General features: G+C 46.8%; 3 protein-coding genes, 1 long non-coding RNA gene and 2 other non-coding genes across 10 annotated transcripts in view; 1 reads left to right on the top strand and 5 right to left on the bottom strand.

Moving 5' to 3' along the window:
- The window catches only part of DYM (dymeclin), a 217966-nt gene extending 215495 nt beyond the window's left edge, over positions 1–2471 (bottom strand). For 2 of the 3 annotated variants that reach the window (XM_075019603.1, XM_075019600.1), the window contains exon 1: positions 2345–2471. The gene's annotated coding sequence lies outside the window, so the exon portion shown is untranslated. The remainder of the gene's footprint in view (positions 1–2344) is intronic. The other variant, XM_075019601.1, reaches the window with a different exon arrangement.
- Positions 2472–2509: 38 nt separating this feature from the next.
- On the top strand, positions 2510–7995 carry LOC142026810 (uncharacterized). The gene is made up of 3 exons (XR_012648917.1): positions 2510–2614; positions 4742–4862; positions 7776–7995. It is a non-coding gene; the product is annotated as an uncharacterized LOC142026810 (long non-coding RNA).
- A 380-nt stretch (positions 7996–8375) lies between these two features.
- CZH18orf32 (chromosome Z C18orf32 homolog) lies at positions 8376–11623 on the bottom strand. 2 transcript variants are annotated; one of them, XM_075020185.1, is made up of 4 exons: positions 11547–11623; positions 10719–10821; positions 9149–9401; positions 8376–8513 (listed from the first exon to the last, which is right to left on the bottom strand). In XM_075020185.1, the coding sequence occupies exons 3-4, from the start codon at positions 9374–9376 to the stop codon at positions 8439–8441; spliced, it is 303 nt and encodes a 100-aa protein (XP_074876286.1). In that variant the 5' UTR covers positions 9377–9401; positions 10719–10821; positions 11547–11623; the 3' UTR covers positions 8376–8438. The 2 variants fall into 2 exon arrangements, with proteins under 2 accessions (XP_074876286.1, XP_074876287.1); XM_075020186.1 differs by lacking the exon at positions 10719–10821 and having other exon boundaries at positions 11547–11598.
- A 264-nt stretch (positions 11624–11887) lies between these two features.
- On the bottom strand, positions 11888–15280 carry RPL17 (ribosomal protein L17). Of its 2 annotated transcripts, none has more exons than XM_075020504.1 (7): positions 15196–15280; positions 14780–14832; positions 14650–14690; positions 13382–13516; positions 12983–13081; positions 12440–12631; positions 11888–11977 (listed from the first exon to the last, which is right to left on the bottom strand). In XM_075020504.1, the coding sequence occupies exons 2-7, from the start codon at positions 14817–14819 to the stop codon at positions 11930–11932; spliced, it is 555 nt and encodes a 184-aa protein (XP_074876605.1). In that variant the 5' UTR covers positions 14820–14832; positions 15196–15280; the 3' UTR covers positions 11888–11929. The 2 variants fall into 2 exon arrangements, with proteins under 2 accessions (XP_074876605.1, XP_074876606.1); XM_075020505.1 differs by having other exon boundaries at positions 15082–15201.
- Positions 12282–12354, bottom strand: LOC142027546 (small nucleolar RNA SNORD58). The gene has a single exon (XR_012649177.1). It is a non-coding gene; the product is annotated as a small nucleolar RNA SNORD58 (small nucleolar RNA).
- LOC142027544 (small nucleolar RNA SNORD58) lies at positions 14924–14992 on the bottom strand. Its single transcript, XR_012649176.1, has one exon. It is a non-coding gene; the product is annotated as a small nucleolar RNA SNORD58 (small nucleolar RNA).
- Positions 15281–20926: the final 5646 nt, after the last annotated feature.

The raw sequence follows: 20926 nt of genomic DNA, 5'->3' as shown, positions 1-20926 counted from the left end.
TCATGAATTTGTTCTTCTTTTTTTTTTTATATACTTTGTATACCTACCTAAGAATCAATTTATAGTAATTCATTCAGCTACTACCATAATTACAATGGGCAGCTGGGTTCAATATGACACAAGTCATGCTAAACCTAGCACAATTTAATTATCTAAGTAGCTACTAGCTTGGTACAGTTATGCCTTTATGGAAGGGATGTTAAGATTACAGTTACACATATTTAAGATTTTCTCCCTATTTCACTCTCAGACACAAATTAAACTTGTCTAATGGCCAAAGTGATGTTTCAAAAAGTAAACTTCAACTACCTTTTAAGCTTCAGAAAGATACTTCAATGTCCACTAAAAGGTCTGCATTTTTTTAAATATTGGTACATTTTGCTATATTTCAAAGGTTATACAATTACTTTGGCATCCGCACTCTCCCCACAATTGGACATTATGCGTATTTTTACAACAGAGCTATTTGTCTCTGCTATGTCTCCCACAGCTAGAAATCTATCTACAGCATAAAAAATGCCCATTGTACAGAAGGCCAAATCTGGTTTGTACGTACACCTAATTTTATATTATACTACACATGATGATTTATATTGTCTATCTCCAGGGTCTACTGCAAATGACATTACACTTGCCAAAGTGTGCAATTACTATAAGGTGCAATAGGCTTCCCACTCTAGAGAATAGGCTTTGAAGAAATATCGTTATCATCTTTAACCATCCACTTTGACAAGAGTTCATCAGCCACCAGACATGATTTCTTACTTTTAATATCTTCTGTCAGTCATCAGCATGTTAAAAACATCCCAGGATCTTCCTATTCATCTGACAAAATCACTTGAAGCACCAGAGCCATCTAAGTTTAGCATTAATTTGCTATAAATACTTTTCTACTGAATTTATCACAACATATTAAGCACTAGAAGCTGTGCTAGTAAAACATCAGCACAGGACTGGAAGAAAAGGAGCTGGTGGTTGCTTCAGCCAGGTGAGAGTGCTGAGCAGGGTCCAACATCTCCAGGGCCATCCACGGGCTTCTCCTGATGCAGCAGCAACGTGAAAAGAGAAAACAGCCCAGGGAGAGATCAGAATGAGGCCTGCCTGAGCTCTGGGCAATCTAAGGAGCAATGGCAATTTTTAAGTCACCCCAACTGAAGCAACTTCAACAGTTTTTACTTGGGAATTGACAAAATGGGGGATTACACAACCCAGCGGCCTGCATTAGGAAACTGGACCCAACCACCCGGGAGCTTCTTTCCACTCCCCAGCACTCAAAAAGTGCTCAGTGCAGGAAATATTAACAATCTACTTACTTCGACAAATACATCAAATGATTGTAACTGCAGCCCAGCATGTTATCCCTCGGTACACGCAATGAAAGAAATCAGATTACAGACTCACAAAATCACTACAGTCAGCACAAAAGATTAAAAAAAAAAAAAAAAATCAACAATGCTTTGCATGAAAGCACAGAAGACAAAACCTGACATCAATTAAGGTCAGATAGAAATTCTCTTCTAAATCAAAATATTTCCCGCCCTTGCTAAGCATTACCCTTCAGAAGTATGAAAACAAACTGGCAAGAGCAACCAGGAAGCAGAGTGGGGCTGAGCAGACCCATTATACTGCAAAAGCAGTCACCGACCACCATGAAAACCCTCCAGTTCACAAAAGCAGAACAGAAAATTTGCCGGTTTATAGTCTTTTCATTAAAAATAAGTGTCGTTAAGGGCACAGAACAAGAAATACAGGTTATGAACCTCTCTTATTCTGGCTTTGACCGCGTAGGAAGGGACAGCAGGCACAACCCCGTGTCCCTGGGGACCCTGACGGGGAGTACCTGGAGGGGGACCGCGGCCCGCCCTGCTCCCCGGCCCGGGCGGGGGCACAACGGCTGCCGATGGCCCGGGAGCGGTCCCGGGAACTCTCCGCAGCGGCGGTGCTGAGAGAGTCACGGCACAAACGCGGCCCTCTATCGCGATACGGGGCCGAGCAACGACGGACGTCGGGACAAGGGGACAACCGGGTCGTTTAGGGGCGTGCGGCAGCTCCCCGCTCTCCCGCCCCCTTCGGGAGCCAGCACTGAAGGCGAACGGCGCAGACCCGCTGGGGTCGCACCCGCCACCCGCCGCTGCCCCGAACCCCTCGGCCGCCCCGCCAACCCCCCCACAGCGACGGGGCTGGCCCGCAGGTACCGCCGAGGCCCCGCTCACCCCGTCAGCGGCGCCCGCCCGCTCGCACCGCAACGCTGGAAGGCAGGAGGCGGCCGGTACCGCGGGCCCCGGCAGTTGGCGGGGCCGCCCGTCCCGTCCCGTCCCGTCCCGTCCCGTCCCGCTCCCCTCACCTCCACAGCCTCCACAGCCGCCACAGGTTGCCCTCACCCACCCGCGCGCCGCGGGGGCGCTGCCCAACGGCCCCCGCCCGGCGCATGCGCGCACCCGCCGCTGCCGCCCGCCTCCAGCCTTCCACGTCGCCAACGCGCCCCCGCCGCGCATGCGCAAAGGCCGGGGAGGGTTAAAAGGCGGGAAGGCGCCGCGGGGCATGCTGGGAAGTGTAGTCCCGTGAGGGGAGGTCAACGGGCTTGGCGTCATCCTCCGGGTGAGGGTTTTCTACGGTAAGAGGCTTCTCTCGATAAGCCGCCGGGTGGTCGGGGGCACGGGCTGACTGCTAGGGGCTCCTCTCCTCTGCGGCCCGCCTTTTCGGTCAGTGGGATGGGAGGTAACTCGAGAAAGGGGGACTGGAGGGAGGGAGGGAGGATTTACCGGGCACAGGCCCTGCCCTCGCGTTGCTTTAAATCATTGCTTGTGCCTCTGGTAACCTCCATCCGCGACGTGTTTTTTGTGCCAACGGTAGCTGGTTCTGTAAGTACCCAATGGTTCCTTCAAAAGAGAAACCCTTCCCAAGCATCTGACACTGTCACGCACAACATCCTTGTCTCTGAATTGGAAAAATGTGGATTTGACAGATGGACCACTCAGTGGATAAGGAATTGGCTGGATGGTCACATCCAAAGAGCTGCGGTCAATGGCTCGATGTCTGAGTGGAGATGGGTGACGAGTGGTGTTCCTCTGGGGTCGGTATTGGGACCAGTGCTGTTTAACATCTTTGTCGGCGACACAGACAGTGGGATTGAGCGCACTCTCTGCAAGTTTGCCAACAACACCAAGCTGTGTGGTGTGGTCAACGTGCTGGAGGGAAGGGATGCCGTCCAGAGGGACCTTGACAGGCCCTCGTGAAGTTGGGCAAGGCCAAGTGCAAGGTCCTGCACATGGGTGGGAGCAATCCCAAGCACAAATACAGGCTGAGTGGCAAATGGATTGAGAGCAGCCCAGCAGACAAGGACTTGGGGTGTTGGTTGACAAGAAGCTCAACATGACCCGGCGATGTGTGTTTGCAGCCTACAAAGCCGACCGTATCCTGGGCTGCATCACAAGAAGTGTGACCAGCAGGTCGAGGGAGGGGATTCTCTACCTCTGCTCTGCTGCGGTGAGACCCCACCTGCAATACTGCATCCAGCTCTGGGGTCCTCAACATCAGAAGGACACAGACCTGTTGGAGCGGGTCTGGAGGAGGACACGAAGGTGATCAGAGGGCTGGAGCACCTCTCCTGTGAGGACAGGCTGAGAGAGTTGGGGTTGTTCAGCCTGGAGAAGAGAAGGCCCCGGGGAGATCTTGTAGCAGCCTTCCACTATCTAAAGGGGCTTACAAGAAAGTTGGAGAGGGACTATATACAAGGGCATGTAATGATCAGACAAGGGGTAACGGTTTTAAACTGAAAGAGGGTACATTTAGATTAGATACTAGGAAGAAGTTCTTCATCTGTGAGGGTGGTGAGGCACTGGCACAGGTTGCCCAGAGAAGCTATGAATGCCTCATCCCTGGCAGTGTTCAAGGCCAGGTTGGATGGGGCTTGCAGCAACCTGGGCTAGTGGAAGATGTCCCTGCCCCTGGCAGGGGGGGTGGAACTAGATGATCTTTAGGGTCCCTTCCAACCCAAACCATTCTGTGATTCTGTGATTCTATGAATATAATTAGTCCTGAGCATAATCCTGTTATCATGGTGCATGACACTAAATATGCAGCCTGGCTTTTACACATACCTTTAACCAGGCTGCGCAAGCAAATAGCACATATGCAAACAGCACAAGTGCAAAGGTGGGGTGTAACCACTTCATATACCTTGCCACGTAAAAGCAAACATCTTGGCATAGGGTTTGGCTTCATGTTCATACAGTGTTTGATCAGACCGCTATGGCAAGAAAAATGGTGCATGGTCAACAGTTAGTGGCTATAAAAGAGGTAGGATTGCATGCACAAAAAAGGAGTTTAAAAACAATCCTCATGCACAAGTATTGCTACATCTATCTACGTATAAATACATCTATTCAGAACATTTCAAATAATTCATGTTTCAAATACAACAATGAGAGAAAGATAAGCACTACGATCTAAAAACTCTTCTAAAGGAAGAGAATTACTGTAGCAAACATGGTCTTCTAGACCATTTCAGCTGAGCTACTGCAGTCAGGTTCACTGAGAAGCAAAAATAATGACAGTCTGTGAAACCCAAAATATGATTTGGTTCAGCAAGCATGTGCTAACAATCAGAAAACTGCACAAGGAAGGTAATCCCTTCTTTCATGTCTTAGGCAGTTTAATGAAACAGAATTAGTTCTCATTGAAGGCAGATTTAGTTAATCTAAGTGTAAATTAAATGTCTCTTCATTTCCTTTACCTGCAGCCTCTGAAAGACTCTTCTTTCATCAGTAATGCTCTGCATTGTACAGAAGTCAAGAAGGAATTGAACCTTAGCAACATGCCCAACAGTTCCAAGAATGCTGGAGCGCAATTGCTACATTTGGGTAATAACAGCATATTGTATTACTGTCATCGGATCAGCTTTGGGGGTAGAATTTAACTGTGTTCTACAAACACATCTGAATAAAGATAATTTTGCACAGAATTCATTGTCAGTTTAGACAACCTTAGAGGCTGATCATGTTCCATTTAACCTGCCAGAACTTCCTTTGCCTGCAGAATCAGGCCCATCAAAATAACTGGCAACATAAAACCTTCTGAACATTTATTTAAGAACTTTTTGCACATACTTGCAGTATTTTAAAGGTGTATTTCAATGAAGTTTATTTTAAGTCCTTGGCATCCAGCTACCTGTGCAAACCAACACATGAAAGATACCACGTTCAGACCTTCCCATAAAGAAAAAATACTTTAAATTAGTTGATTTAAATATTTTTTTCAAATATTTTCAAATACTGGTTGATTTCTTGATTCTTCCTCAGTGGTATTTAAATAAATGCAGACAGCTTTAATGCTGAAGATCTTAGATTTGCAGAAGTACTTTGGTCCCTAAAGATGCCTACTCTGCAGTTTTCTAAAAGTCTTCAGTGTAAACGAAGCTGCTACTTGGTCTAGTAAATTCTGAGAGATGTCCACCTGCCATCATTAGGTGCCTAAGCCCTTTTGTAAATCTTGCTTTCAGTGAGTAACAAACATACAGAAATCTCAGTTAAACTAAATTTACTTGATATATACTGTTCTCTTATGTGAGGATTTCCTTAATTTCTGTCTACTTATTTTTCTTAAACAAGGCTTTGTGCGCTTCTTTGCATCCCAGCAGATCTCCTGCACCCCTGCCCAGGCTCAGGCAGTTCCTTTGCTTTCACCTGTTTTTTTGACTTATTGCTTAACTATTCACTACACAATAGGATTACTGACCTATTCTTGAAAAATTTCACAACACAAATATGCTGGGACTTCCAGCGAAGTGCCTCATTCAGGAAAGCTTTGTGATAAAGCTTACTCACATTAGTGTTTAACTGCAGCTAATAAAAGTACTGAAACACCATTCCAGAAAGCACAAGCGGTATAATTTTACTTGTATTGTCTGCCTATTTTGGTTTTCTGCGGTCTTTGCAGTAGGCCTGGTGTTTCAATATGGTGTTGGCACACAGCTAGAAGCCCAGTTCAGCCTGCAGTCTGATGTACTATAGTTTATTTTCCATGTTACTCTCTGATGCACTTCCTTGTATAATAATATCCCAAGTAACTCAAAGTAGTTGATTATGTACACTTTATAAATTGTCTGCATTCATTTACATTTACGAATTAAAGGAGCCCAAATACAGCTCTTGCTCTACTTTTTGTCGTGTTCACAGCTGTTAGAGGTGAACGTATTGCTCCAAAACTTTGGCCTGCTGATCAGGTTCCCAGGATTTTAAAACAGCAGCTAAGGTTACCTGCTCTGGGACAGGAAGCACGGCAGAAGGGACAATCTTTTCAGCAATTCTTACAGTGTAAGAACATGTACTCATGTTCAGCTGCACACCTGCAACAAATCTTCACTTCTATAGCCATTTGAAAGACACTGCGCATGACCTCAGTTCTGGAGTGACTTTCTCAGGCAGTTTACTCCTCTCTCATTGCAAGGTGATTTCAGACCCTTAGAAGTTCCCGGCTTTCAGATTTAGAGCATGAACTTCCAACAGTAGCGGTAGCAGAGGTGGCAGTCGATTGGTTTAGAAAACCCAACCCACCACAGCCAAGATTACATCCACCTTTTACCAGCTGAAGTTCTGATGGATAGGCTATGATCTGTTGCAACATTATAGGTGAAATATCCAAAGATACGGAGGACAAAAATGATCAGAAACTAGTGTGGCCTCTTTCCCTTGCTTCCGCTATCCAATCCCTGTCTTTTCTACTACATGATCCACACAACAATATCTGTGAGAAGTTATAGGAATGCACAGTTAGTATTGTTATCTTTTATTGTATGAAGTATACCACGTGCGCATGCTCAGAATAATAAAACCAGGTTTTAATATCACAAAGGGTAGGTACTTCACTGGTCTAGGAGAAAGCTGTATCTGTGATACACTGATCAGGTGGGGGATTATCTTCCATGGATGATGCGAAAGCTGATTAAACAGCAATACTAAATTCACTTCCCAATAGACTAGCTCATTAAGGGAGAGCCAACAGTATAAGGCAATGTCTTACAAGGAGTTTTCTGTGATTCAACTCACTACAGAAGTAACAGTTGCAGCAACAAGGACCCAATATCCAGCTGTGAACATTGCAGATCAATTCACACATGACCTGACAAAACCGGGTAGTGGTAGGAAACCATACGCCTCACCAGAGGCATTTGGCGGGCATCAAGCAAGTCTTCAGAATAATTAATTACCTGTTAGGAGAAAACACAGTCACAAGAACAAGGCTGGACATCAGTGACAGTTCAAGGACTGCGTATATTAAAAGGTACGCCTTTTTAGGCATACCTTAGGTAGGACTTTTGGGAAAATAACAAATCCTAAATAGCAGTCCAAAGTGGCTGAAATGGTTTTGGTTTGAATCTTTTAAAGAGCACTCTGGTTTGGCAGAGAGGACAAAGCAGGAGTTCCCACTTTTATTCCTTAGTAAGCTCAGGGACATCTACAATGCTTCACAGTTGCACTACAATGGTGGGATGGAAGTCAGTACCAAGAATGCATCTTCCCAGGAGGAGGCAAAGCCAGACTTGTCGAGTTCACTTTCTTTATGGTGAAGTCAGTAGTTTTACGACCTCCTTCTGCCTGGGGTGTGTCTACAGGTTTGCAAAGATTTTGTTACCACTTTGGATATTTACAGCTCAGAAGCCTAAGAACAGTTGTATGAAGCAACTGATTTTTAAATAAAATCCTGGTTTATTATAACTGAAATTCCTAACAAGCATGTTAAGAAGATTTTAGTTGGATTTTTTTTTTTTTTTAAAGACAGAACGGCACCATTTTAAACCACTGCAACCGAATATAAAGCAACAATTCTCTTGCATCATGTCCCTGCTGCTCCTCTCCAGGAAAGAAAGGCACAATGTTTCAAGGTAAATAATTAATGGAAGTAGCAAATCAAGACTTTCTGCTTTTAGTAAGCTAAGTAAATTTTGCATATAGCATAACTCCTTTAGCTCTTCCACAGATTTGACATGAAAAACCTAAAGTCTTCATAATTTAACCATGATGCTTATGTTGCCATGATGCAATTCATAGTTCTTTAGCAAGGTCAAGAACAGCTATAGTTTTTAAGGTGAAAGCCTGAAGTATTGCACTAGCAGTTAGTGAAACTAAGATGCTAAGATACAGTTACCTTCCAAAGCTAGATTTATTCATAAGTTATTTAACCTAAACGCTAATCACACCAAACAGATTATGGTATGGTAAAAGTAGCTCCAGTGAGGAAAATAAAGAACTTCAGTTTTCAAACATCTTAAATTAAGAAATGTGCTAGCTGCCATGTTAGTGGCAAAAGAGACCCTCTCCTGTAAGTGGTAAGGGGTTTTATTCAGCTAAAATGTGCAAAGAAAAAAAGTCTCAAAATGAGAGAAATATCACCAGTTCATATTGGACACAAGGGAATAAAATCCTTAAGAATGAATTCCTCTAATCCGTTTTCTTGTCAGAAACTTCTGTGGATCTCTTTGCGGCAATTCCATTTGCAATGCCATTGCTTTCAAACTGCAAATAAAAGACAGAATCATTAATGGGATGTCAAAAAAGGACTTCACACCCAGAACAGTAACAGCTGGTGATGAAAGTGGCTTTTAGAAGCAAGGCCAGTGAAGATCTACAAAGACATATGCAGCGAGAACCAAAGTAGTGGTGTCTCTTCAGATTTACACATAATTATTGCTTGAGCGGGGAGGGGGGCATGAGGGCAGACACATCATATACAAATCTTTGCATTTTGTTAGAGATAAATAATAAATGCACAATTTCCACACACTAAGCATTTTCCCCCATTGAGTGGCAGAGCTGGCTGAAGAGTGGGTTTTTTTAATTCTGTTTCATCTATCTAGTGTGATGTACCAATTATTTGACTTCTTCCTTCTCTGAAAGGATAGCCAGTCGTTAAAAAAAAAATAATTAACTAAGCTGTTTCAGAAAGCAGGTGCAACTCCTATCCTTCCAAGACCTACCAGAAGCCACTATTTCTAGCTGGCTCGGTACCAGTAACACCCTTTCATAAGAAAATAGCCACAAAAATGTCTGTAAAAATGCCCAGCTATTTACTCATTTGTGGTGCCCACCCTGGACTCTCGCTGGGTGCTTTACCTGGAGTTTCCCTGCTTAGCTAAATGCATTAATCTTACTTTATAAATTCCATATTCATCCTCCTGATCTCTTTTTGTGGCTGAAGGTGCCCGTGGATTTCCCGCGCTGCCTCCTTGACCTTGTTTTGTGGCTGTTGTTTCTTGCACGGCTTTCTTGGGCCATACACGCTTAATGAAAGGTGCAATAACAGGATAAATATACGGTTCAAGGAATTTCTTGTAGACCCAGAGGAGAACTGGAATGACAATACAAGGAATGCACACCATGGCTTCCTCTTGTTGTGTGACAAAGCTGGTGAGGTAAAAAAAAAAAAAAAACCACAACAAAAATCAAACAACTTAGGATGACAGTGTTTGTACACCATGAGCTAAGAGAACAGTCTTAAATAATGAATAAAGATTGTAGTTGATATTCAAACATAAAACATTCTTTAATTATAGATTAACTGTTAAAGATTCAAAAATGCTGTGTTCCAACGTTATAAAGTCCTCAACAAGGGAAACATTCTTGACATTTTAACAAAAAAGGAGTAGAGTTTGCTATTAATTCATCCGTCCTACAGCTGGAACTTAGAAAAACAAATTCAGAAAATAAAAGTTTTTGCTTAAACCACACAAAAACAGCTTAAGCAGTGAGCTGCAGATATTAGCCCAGTCCCTACTGTATTACAACAGAGGGTCCAAAAGGTTTGGTTTTCTCATTCCCTTTGTATTCAAGGTGAAATTAAGTGGCAGGATTCCAGTCCATCTAATGATGGCTTGCTACCACTGAAGGGCAGGTCGGTGACATGGGAAGAGAATCCCAGTCAGGATTTGAGAAGAGGAGAATATGGGTTACTTCCTTCCTCCTGTGCAGGAGGAATCACTTGATCCCACACCGATCCCATACAATTGGCCAAACTATTAGAAAATTAATCCTTCCCTCTCTCTCAAAACCAGGAAGAAGTCTTCAAAAACAGCAGCCTGAAGTCTGCGATGAAAGCCGCAGAAAGACAAAGCGCAGGGGCAGAAAAGTACAACTGGGAGAGGAAGCGGTTAAGTAGGATTAGAGCTGTCCCTTTCAGTGCTGATAAGCAATATCATTAGATACGCTCTGCTGCACAGCCCAGCTTCGCCCTTCACATTCCTCCTTTCTAGGCTGCTGACATCTGAATTCTTACATTAAGAAGGAAAACAAAAGCTTCCCAGGATGGAGAATGAAGAGGCAGATGTGCACACTTCATCTGGGATCAGAGTTTCACTTTTTTTTTTACGCTATCCTAAGGATTTTTAGCCCCAGGCTCTGTGGAACAACAGAATATCAATTCCCAGTTGACTACTTCCAACTGTATTTTGGCTACTTCAAATCGAGTTTTACAGGATCTGAAGTCAGAGAAGAATCTTAAACGGACACAACACAAATGAGAACCAAAGCCGTTCAAAAAGACAATTCGGGTACTCTCTCCACCAGAACTTCCTAGGTACTAAATTTCCAGCTAGATGATGTGGATTTATCCGTTAGCTAAAGAACCTGGCTGGAGGCAACATCCCAGGCTGCCTTCCTGAGGCAATGGTCAAGCGTCTCTGCAGCCACTTCACGTCAAGATTCCAGATGAAAAATAAGTCATACCTCTGCCAGACGCAAAAGCAAGCCACGGGAAACACAACACTGGCCCTGACGTATGGAAATACCGTTCACAAGCTTCTTCTGTGCTTTGGTGATGCTCTGTTGGCTGGTTAGCAGGCAATTAATTTTTAGAAAAAGAAAAAAAAGAGTAAAAGGGCAAATGGTCAAATTTTAATAGCAAGCTTATTTCTTTGTGATGCAAGCTTTTGTTTCTCTCTGTAAGCCACCATACATTAGAGTCAGCAGAGAGAACATGCATGACATTGCAAGTTTAAGTACGTTTGGTCTTTGTTTCCCGTGTTCGTTAGTCAACTATTATGGAAACAGAAAAAAGAAAAAAAAAGGCTACACGGACAAAAGGGCTTAATTATTCCCCCCCCCCCCCCCCCCCATAAAGGATGACCTAGTCTAGAAGGGCTAATTTATCTGCCACGTCCCAGTTCTGGTTCTCCGTAGGACGACGTTCCGGCTCGAATATTCCCCAGCAGCCGGGCCAAGCTTCCCGGTTCACGGGGAAGGACGAGCTACCGCAGCCGGCGGCATTTCCCCCTCCCGTCCGTACCCCGATAACCTCGGGAGCCCGAACATTCCTCCCCAGCGGTAAAGCCTCGCTCAAACACGCGTCGAAACCAAAAAAAGCTCCGCGCCTCGCCACGGATTTCGGGATTCGCCCCCTCCGCTCCCGCTTAACGGAGCCGCTCCGGCCGCAGAGGAGGCCGGCACCGGCGGACGCCTCCGCCCGGGATGGAGGACGAAGAGCCCCTCGGGGGAGCAGCCCCGGGGTCCCGCCGGAGGGGACGGAGCCCGCCGGTCCGTCCGTCCCGCACTCACCTCAGTCGGCGGCGACCCAGCGCCCTCACCGGCCGCCGCACCGGAAACGGCACCCGCGCTTCCGGCTGACGCGCACGCCGCCCTCGCCGCCAATAGGAGAAGGCGCTGCGCGCCTCACGTGACCCACGCCCCTCCCACCCCCGCCGCGTTATGGCCGCTGCAGGGGCCGGGGGCGGAAGGTTGCTGGCCCGGCGGGATAGGGAAGGGTGAACACCTCCGGCTCGGGTCAAATTATCTTCTTTTACGTAGGAATAACACCCGTAAGACACCCACCACCACCCCCCCGTGGTGTCTCCAGGCAGCGCCCCGCCGGGTCAGCAAAGCAAGACACACAAAAAGTCTTAATTTTTAAATTTTATTTATGTACATGCGTTGCCTCGGCTTTACTCCCGAGCCATCAGCTTCTGCTTCTTCAGCTTCTTTTGGGATACCTGAAAAACAAAAGCAAGAAAAGAGCGGTAGTCCGCACCTTCCCGACACATCTCACAACTCGCTTTACAGTCACCCTCCCCAAGGAGAGATTTCCTCACCACCTTCCAAAACCATCCGCCCATCGTACTTCCACGGATCCAAGCGTCCGCGCAAGCACTACATCTCTTAAACGTGACCGTAGCCCCACCACACCTTTGCAGGCACGGACAGAGAATGCCGTGACCGCTCTGGGGGCGGGAAGAACAAACCACCGAGAAGCACTTTCCCCAAGCTCTCAAGGTTGTGTTCACAATAACTATTGAGGTTGCTCAGAAATAACTTCCTTTTTTTTTTCATGGGTATTCCAAAGGTGTCCTAAGATAAGTCATCACAGCAACCCCTCCCTGTCTGAAAACCGCAGAGCATTAACGCTCCGATCTCTTGACTGACATCGAAGAGGACCCAGACACGACACTCGGTACCTTTTTCTTTTGAGCGACTTCTTCCTCTGGCTTGGGAACGATCTGCTCCTTCTCGGTGAGGATCATCTCGATGTGGCAGGGGGAGCTCATGTAGGGGTTGATCCTACCGTGCGCTCTGTAGGTGCGCCTCCGCATTTTGGGAGCCTTGTTGACCTGGATGTGCTCGATGACCAGAGAATCCACATCGAGACCCTGGAAGGTAAAGACTTGTGACTTGTTTTTCTCTTCAAATCCATAATCTCTGCAGCAAAAACGTCAATAACCAACCCCCACACATCACTGCTATTTTCCTCTGTTTTGTAGATTTTAAGAGACCTAAGCAGTCGATAACCACACGCAAACTAGTCATCTGTGAAAAACTGTTACCTCGCATTTTAACTTGCAAAACACAGGTAGCCTAATTCAGACAAGCAGTACACCAAAAGCCTCTATACAATTCAGTTTCATCTAAAGAAGCAGCCCCCATCCAGCCATAGAGTTCTGGAGCGCTGACGCGCAGCCCGACACCAACACTTTGCGTTTCGTGACATCTACACAGCCCACCTTGAGCTCGGCGTTGCTCTCCGCGTTTTTGAGCATGTGCAGCAAGAACTCGGCGCTTTTCTTGGGCCAGCGTCCCTGCGTCCAGCCCCACTGCTTGGCCTGGAAAAAGAAGAGAGTTCCCTTTTTGTCCTGGTGCAACACAACTTGCCCTTCGCGTGCCACTAACTCGCCATTACAGCCCCTTTTCTTAAGGCTGCATACCAAAATAATTAAATTTGATTCATGACTTGACACTGCAAGCAGATGCATCCCTTGCTGTACTGGAATTAAGAGCAACTCTTGCATTTCAACACATTATTATCATCAGCAACAACAGATCATTCTCCACGCTGTCTCAACATCATCTTTTCTCTTGCCTTTACCTAAGTGTCCTTCCCACCCTTCCACCTGGGACCTCACCTGGGCACATCTACCAACTCCCCCGTTGTAGCGACGGAAGGGAACGCATTGCTTCTTCAGGGTGACATCCTTCAGGTACTTGGTGGCCTTGCGGATGTGCATGCCCTTGATGGCCTGGGCGGTCTCTCGAGTGTTCTAGCAACACAGAGCATAGCAAAGTTCCTCTTAACATGTCTTTCCAAGGTACAACACGAGCAAAAGCACTCCTCTGCCTTTCCCAGATCCTATCCCTTTTGCTACAAACTCAGTTTAAAAGAAGCCCTCACACAAAAAAATAAAACTAAAGAATGAAGGAAAATTAGCAACACTTTTGGGGAGGGGGGGGGGGTCCTACCTACTTTTCTAACCCTTGGTATTACTTCCATTGCTGAATTTGCAGCTCTGACACATCTTTATTGTTTTTCATCTAACGGCTAGATCTTCTCAACCAGCAAAATTAAAACTTGAGTATTTATACTTTTCATAGCTCCTCCTTGGCCAGTTATCCAAAAAAGCAGGAGCCTGAAGGATAAGCTCCTCCTAAAATGTCAAATACAGCACCTCAGAGGAAGTGATGAGAAAACAAGCTACACACAACAGAATTATCTCTGTAAGGTAATTATGAAGGAAAGAGAAAAAAAAGGCTCAGAAAGAAAAATCAAGAATAAAGTACCAGTGCTTAAGAGAGCATACTAAATGCAGAGGTCAGTGAGTAACTATAATCCTACCTCATCACTATAAAAAAGCAAACCAAAATAAGTGAAATGTCTTTTCACCCATACTCTGTAACACCGAACAGAAAATCAGCTGCTCAGCTTTGGTTTTGCTGTTAACGCGAACGGGTCCTGAACTCACTGCTGCACCTAAACCCTTCCCAGAGGAACCCACGTCCTCATGTTAAACACCGCAAGCCTCCCCACCATACTTCCTTGATCAGGAGCATGGGCAGATAAACACGATATTCTTCCCAAACAATCAAAAAGGCAGAGCAAGACGAATAAAACAAATCTCTCATCTAACACTAGCCCAATTCCGCCTCCTAAATTCACTGCAACTGTTTTCCTATTATGTTTTATTACCTACGTTAGACAGCCAGCTCTTTAGCACACACCATCTTGGTTTTGCTCCCGTGGATAAAAACCATTACAAGCAGCTAGAAGAAGCACAGGCCATAAACCTACGCTACCGCTCTGAAGTAACTATACAATAATACAAGAGAGCAAGGGACACTTCCTTCAAAATAATAACCCCAATGAATTTGCGTTTCCAACTACGTACACACTCCGTACCTTGAAATGCACTCGCAGGTTGGACCCCCGTGACTTGCATGCTGTGGAGAAAAAAGGCAGAACTCATGAAATTAAAACCTCAATGGCTTCAGCGAAGTCCTACACGAAAGCTCACGAAAAAACAACTCACATTTCGTGGGGTTCTCCGGATCCAGAGAGTAGCGCACCATTTTGGGAGCTCAACTGCAAAAGAAGCAATGGGGAAAAAAAAAAGTATTAAGCTTCCAACAGAGACATGCAGGACCTGGCTTGCTCACCTCCGCTAACCGAAGGAGCTGCTCAGAAATTACGCTTTCTTTTCACAGTTAAATCCAAAGGTGTCCTAAGATTGTCATCACCGCAGCCACGGCCTCTCCCTAGGGCCTGCTCCCCCCCCCCCGCCGCGCTCCGCCATCCCCTGCCCGTCCTCCCCCGCCCCAGCCCCGCAAATACCGAGGGCGTCCGGCGAGGCGGACCGAGCCCTCGCCCCCTCATCGCCTCCCCGAGGCGCCCTGGGCAGGATGGGACCGGATTGGGACGGCTCCCTGACCGCCATGGCTCCCTCACCTCAGGGCGGCGGCGGGGGAAGAGGAAGAGCAAAGCATGCCGGGAGCCGGGAGAGCCGCCGGCTTCTCGCGAGAGCTCGGGCGGGATTTCGGCCAGGGAGCGTCGCGGAAGTGCTGCGCCGGCCGCGGGGCGAAGGGCGGCCGGAGGGAGCGTCGACAAATGCGCGGCGGCTGGTGGAGGGCGATGGGGTAGTCGGGGTGGCACGGCCTCGCGTGTGAGCCTGGGACGTGAAAATTAAACGTGTGCACCACGCACAGGTCCTCGTGTCTGCCTGCGGGAGCGTGGGGAGCAGACGCGCAGCCGTGCGGGGCTGCCCGCAGGCCGAAGGCCGCAAAATGGCGGCTGGGCCGCGCCGCCCTGAGGGACCAGCCGTTGGCCGTGGAGGGAAGAGACCCGGTTTAGTCAGGATAAGGCTGACACGGGAGCCAAGGCGCAGTTTTATTAGCCCCCGGCTCAGGGCCGGTGTTGTTCGCAAGCCAGAAGTGGGTTTAGACCAAGGCGCAAGCCCAAGGGCTGCAGCTAGATGGCGGTTCAGGCTGAGAATTGAGAGTGTGGCTTAACAGGTACCCAGGAGATGAGACCGAAGAGATTCCTGCTTATAAATTGCAACTGGTATTTACTGCACCATTATTTAAAAAAAAAAAAAAAGCTTACTTATTAAAATAAAAGGTTTTTTTTCCGGTTTTGGCTGCGTTTGCAACTAGAACTGTTTGGGAAATTTGAGAAAGCAGGGGTTCAATAAAAACTGACACATTTCCTGAAAGCGGTACCCTGCTCCAGCAAAAGGCTCATAGAAAACAGTTTGACAGAGTGGGGGGGAAAAAAAAAAAAAAAAGTCTTCCCGAGCAGCCAGTAGTCCGGTGTCCTGGCAGCTCCGCGGCACCAGAGAGTCTGGGTTCAACTCTGCGTTTAGAAATAGGCAGAGCGGAGCAAGAGCTTACTGTTCGTGTAAATGCTCTGACCAGGAGGCTATTTTTGGATCTCTTCTTTAGAGCTAAAAAACCCCAAAGCTTTGAAGCTAGGATTTCACCCAGATGGGAAGAGGAAAATATTTGAATGTCACAAATAGTTACATGGCTGGAAACTGTAGAGCACTAATTGTGACCGCAGCGCTCCATTCAGCTGCCTTAAAATGTGCCTTTTACTTCACTGTCAAGGGGAAGCTTGCTGCAAAGTCTCCGAGTAACTTCTGCGAACGAAGATCAAAGTGAGGAAGCCTGCTGGCATGTGGGCAAATGTTATTTCTTCTTTTTATATATGAAGTTCCCATGAAAAAAAGAATTAGGAGCCCAGACTCACAAGAACACACACTAGCTTTCAGTCGTGGGTGCTTACTTTGAGATACTCAAGATGCGTTTTCACCAATTAGCACTTCCATCATTGTCCATGGGATAAGAAGCCACTCAGCGCCTCCGTACACACAACCATCTCAGAACAGTGGTAATGTGAAGAAGGATCAGCACCGCCAAAATACACGCACAACAGCCTAAGTCAAGCATTACTAGAGAAAAATAAACAGACAAGAAAAAGTGTCCCCTCTGCGGTCTCATGACTGAGGAAACAGTAAATACATAAAAACAGATCTCAGCGATGACTTCCGACACTTTCTCAGTCTGTTTCCACTTCCTATGGAACAAAACCGGTAATACTTCCAAGAGCGCTAAGTTTCCAGATGCAATAAATTAAAACTAGCAAAAGCTGAGGTCCTCAAACACTTCCATGGCCTTCCCCACCCTACTATGGGAATCTTCTCTTGCAGCCCACCTGAATGCAACTTTACTCCTTCATCGTTTCTGCCCACCCCTCTGCACATGCCTCCATGCAGGAAACCAGGGCTGGTGGAGGAAACCAGCCTTTCCCTGGGAAGCACCTTTACAAAGCTTCTTAACAGCAGAGCACAGACGCAGCAAGACACTCAGAGAAAGCTGGAAGAGAGGCGTGAAACATAAGTAGTTGACACATGGTGGGAATTATCACATGGTCATTGTGTTCATCAATCAAATCCAAAACAAACAGGGCACGTTTTCTGTTACTTACGTTTTCTGTTTCCCTGACACGTGGAACTGTTTATGATCAGCTGCTGAGGGCTTGCGGTGGTGGAAGTGTAGAGGTAGGAGCTCCTGCGGATGGTGTCAGGAAACAAGATGCATGTTTTCATCTTTGTTGGGAGGTTAACAACTGCTCTCAGAGGCAGCCTAGCACATATCTAGTGCTGAGATCAGGGCTGAGGCAGCTGAGCATGTGCCCTTGTTGAGATTTACCCAGATTATTCCCCCAGTGCACCAGCTGCCTTGGATGTTTAGCTTGCATGAGCTGACTTGAAAAGAGTTTTTGGATCCTAAGCAGAAATTTGAGGCATCTAAGTCCAAAATCATGATCCTGAAAACTCCTGGGTAGGAGGCAGCTGCCTCCTAATCCTACTGGAATCTCAACACCATAGGACTTTACCTTAAACTCCCCTGCTACCATCCCTCTTAGCTCCCCTGTCCGTGCCACCCACCCCTGGTGATTGTGCTGTGCGCACCCAGGAAGACCTCACTCTCTCAGCAGGCATTGAAAGCAAAGATCCAACTGTGTTCAGACCCAAACCGTTCCCCTACTTTGTGCTCTGGAAGCTCTTGCTGGTAGCATCCTCCTGCGAAGGGCACATCACCAGGGCAGCAAGAGAAAGCGATAGAGCCCATCTTAACCCAGCGGCATGGTGGCCACAGCATACTCCCAGGATGTGGGAGACCTACTTTCAATTTTCTTCCCTTGAGAGGTTTCAGAGCCGCATCCTAACCACGAGGCCAGAGGCTATTCTGTGGCAAAGATGTTCCCACCCTTCCTGCTGCAGGTTTTCTGCCGAGCAGCCTGCAATCTGTTGGCTTCATACCTCTCCTCTGGATGTTCTCCTGGGGCTGGAAGGGGGCTGCACCCGTTAGCCTGCCCTGGAAGAGCCCAGCCAGCAGCAGGGAGCGTACGGGTGCAGGAATGTTGTACCACATAAGTCCTTTTGTGGCTTTAGCTGTGAATAAACAAGCGGCCTTATCAATGCTACTGGAATTGCCAAGCCAAATGTCATCCTGTGTGACAATCAGGCAATGGCCTTGATAGCCACAATCCCTCCTGGCCAGAGGGAGAGGTGAGCTCCAGGACTGGCCGGGGCTATGGTTTCACAGCAGGTCTGGAACCAAAAAGAGAGCTCACTTCCAGCAGCTCTGGAGTTCAACCACTGCCACAGCAGATGTGACAGAAGCAAACCTGTGCCTATCCTCAGACCAGCCGGTTCAGAGGCCGAGGCATTACTTTTAGCCCCTGCTCCGTCGCAGCTTGAGTGCCTGACGGTCGGTGCAGGCACGCATCTGCCACTGCTGCCTTGCTTGGGGGCAGTAATTTCTAACAGAGGGGCAGATGGAGCAGCAGGAGGGTCTGTGCTAAAATCCCCGTGACAGAGAGATCCATTGGGGCTGATTGGCTAAGCTTAACTCTGCCTTGCTAAAACACACCGTGTATCTGCCGTGCTATAGGAGGGAGTTTTCACCTCCTCTTTACACAGGAACGGAAGCCAATTCCTCAAACTTTATTGTAGATTTCTTGGCTTATCTTACAGACCCAGTTTTTGGAGTCCAAGGGTTATATGGGGATATTAACTGTCATTCACAAAATCACATACAAATGGGTTGCTTGTCCTAATGATTAAGCAGAAAATCTTGAAGACAAAGACATTTTAAATTGAAACCAGCTTGAACGCTGGAAACGCTGAAGCTTTCCAGCCTTCAGACAGCTGCCTGCCCCTTCTTTCCCTGAACTCCTCTCTCCTGACCAGCTTATGGACTCCCGCACTCCTCCTCCCAGATGCATGGCTCCTCCAGAGGCACAGCTCTCTCCCATTGTTCTCCTTTTCCTCCCACGGTCAGCAAGACAGCGACAATTGGACACGTGGTAGGTGAGTTCTCCAGCTAAGCCACTCTCCACACCATGTCCTAAAATCTGACCCAGGCAGTGAGACCCAGGAGCAAGATCTGTGGGCTTGGAAAAGGAGGAGATGCATCTCTGGAAGACAGACTGACCATCGTCAGCAGGACAAGACACTACAGGAGTTTTGCTCTGCATCAATAATTCTGTCTTGGTCACTTGAAGAGCTCAGTTATGTTATATATTCCTCCCTGCGATTTTTAAGAAGAGATGCTTCCATAAGGGGTGAAAAGGTCCTTACTTAAGCAGATATGTAATAAAGTTCTTTTTATATATATATTTAGGTGTATATTTCTGTATATAAGTGTATGTATATAAATCATCGTAAGTGTATCATCTGAAACATGTGAACAACAGGAATGCTTTTGATTCCCCGTGAGCCCTCCTAAAACACAGGCGATTCTTTACAAGAAGAGGTTAGCTACAGAGTCTGTTTATTTCTGTCGTGTATATACCATACCTAGTCCAGGGGTGAGGAAACAGCCAAGGGAGCTTGGCATCATGACAGCTGAGTATCTGTCCTTACCGTCACCACTGCTGAAGCATGACGCAGCAGGCATAGCACCTTCCCCACGCTGCTGGTGACCAGACAGCCAGGAGTGTGGTCAAAACAAAAAAACACAGCAATCGGTGATACTGTCTTAATACTCAACATTTCTGGCATATTTTCCTAGAGCTATGGGTTCATCCACCCCCTGCACACCCAGCTAGGAGGGAATCACCGGTAAAATAAACCTCATATGTGATTAAATAACCTCATAGCCGAAGTTTGTGTTTATTCAGTGTATTTCTTGCCAGCAAACCATTTACGCAGGTTGTACGGGTCTACGACTGCTCGTTCATGGCTTTAATTGCCAGCAATGGACCAGCCAATTGCCTTGACGAGTAAGGCAGTAAATAAAGACATCATGTAAATGCCTGATCATAAACACTGTTTGGGATAAATTAAATCTGAGGCTTATGTTTGCTCTAACCTGTCTAGCTCATAACTGAGAAGAACTGCTTTAAATATGCTTTCGGTTAATGAAACCAAAACTATCCCTGGAATGGGGGATATTGCCCACAATTTGCATCCACAATTTAGGCACAAATTAAAATATGGGAAATTGTGTTTAAACATAAAACTTTTTTTTTTTTTCTTACTGTGAGGATGGTTGAACCCTGGAACAGGTGGTCCAGAGAGGTTGTGGAGTCTCCATCCTTGGAAGCATTAAAAAAACCCCACTGGACAATATCCTGGGCAACCAGCTCTAGCTGACCCTGCTTTGAGCTGCAGGGGGGTTGCTCTAGACGATCTCCACTGGCCCTTCCAACCTCAGCTCTTCTTAATCTGTGAATCCTGCCAACATTTCTAAAGCTGAGTGTGCCCCGTACTATGAAACACAGCCTCAAACTCCATCTGTTTGTTGCATTGCATCTCCGAACCAAAATGGATCAAAGCAGCCTCCTCCTCTCCTCTCTTATGATCTGCTTTATCTTTCTGTGGCTGCCCTGGTCAAGAGCCCCTCTGGATCAGCCACAATAAACCACAATCAAACCTGTTCTTCTCTTTCAGGGGCTTCTGCACCTCCACATCGCTGCTAACAGACACCGCATGGAGGGACCCGGGGCAGGAACGGTCCTCGCAGGCAGGACCCATCTTTGTCACCCCTGCAGCCCTCTCTCTTCTGAACCAAGGCAGAGATCTTGCTGAGAGCCTGGGAAACGAGGTTGTATGATGCCTGTTAACACAACCTGTGCAAAAGTTAGCACCAGCAGACAGGGTTCTGTTTGT

This window comes from Buteo buteo, chromosome Z, assembly GCF_964188355.1.
Source record: "Buteo buteo chromosome Z, bButBut1.hap1.1, whole genome shotgun sequence".
Classification (NCBI taxonomy): Eukaryota; Metazoa; Chordata; class Aves; order Accipitriformes; family Accipitridae; genus Buteo; species Buteo buteo.
The sequence above is the reverse complement of the archived record's forward strand: the minus strand, read 5'-3'. Positions and strand labels throughout refer to the sequence as shown.

What these genes read in the sequence shown, in the direction of transcription:
- CZH18orf32 (XM_075020185.1), bottom strand. Translation starts at nt 9,376, where the DNA reads ATGGTGTGCATTCCTTGTATTGTCATTCCAGTTCTCCTCTGGGTCTAC. An exon ending in ATGAATATGGAATTTATAAA is followed by an intron (nt 8,514 to 9,148) that starts GTAAGATTAATG and finishes TTTTATTTGCAG; the next exon opens with TTTGAAAGCAATGGCATTGC.
- RPL17 (XM_075020504.1), bottom strand. Translation starts at nt 14,819, where the DNA reads ATGGTGCGCTACTCTCTGGATCCGGAGAACCCCACGAAAT. An exon ending in ACCTGCGAGTGCATTTCAAG is followed by an intron (nt 13,517 to 14,649) that starts GTACGGAGTGTG and finishes CTGTGTTGCTAG; the next exon opens with AACACTCGAGAGACCGCCCA. An exon ending in GAGTTGGTAGATGTGCCCAG is followed by an intron (nt 13,082 to 13,381) that starts GTGAGGTCCCAG and finishes TTCTTTTTCCAG; the next exon opens with GCCAAGCAGTGGGGCTGGAC.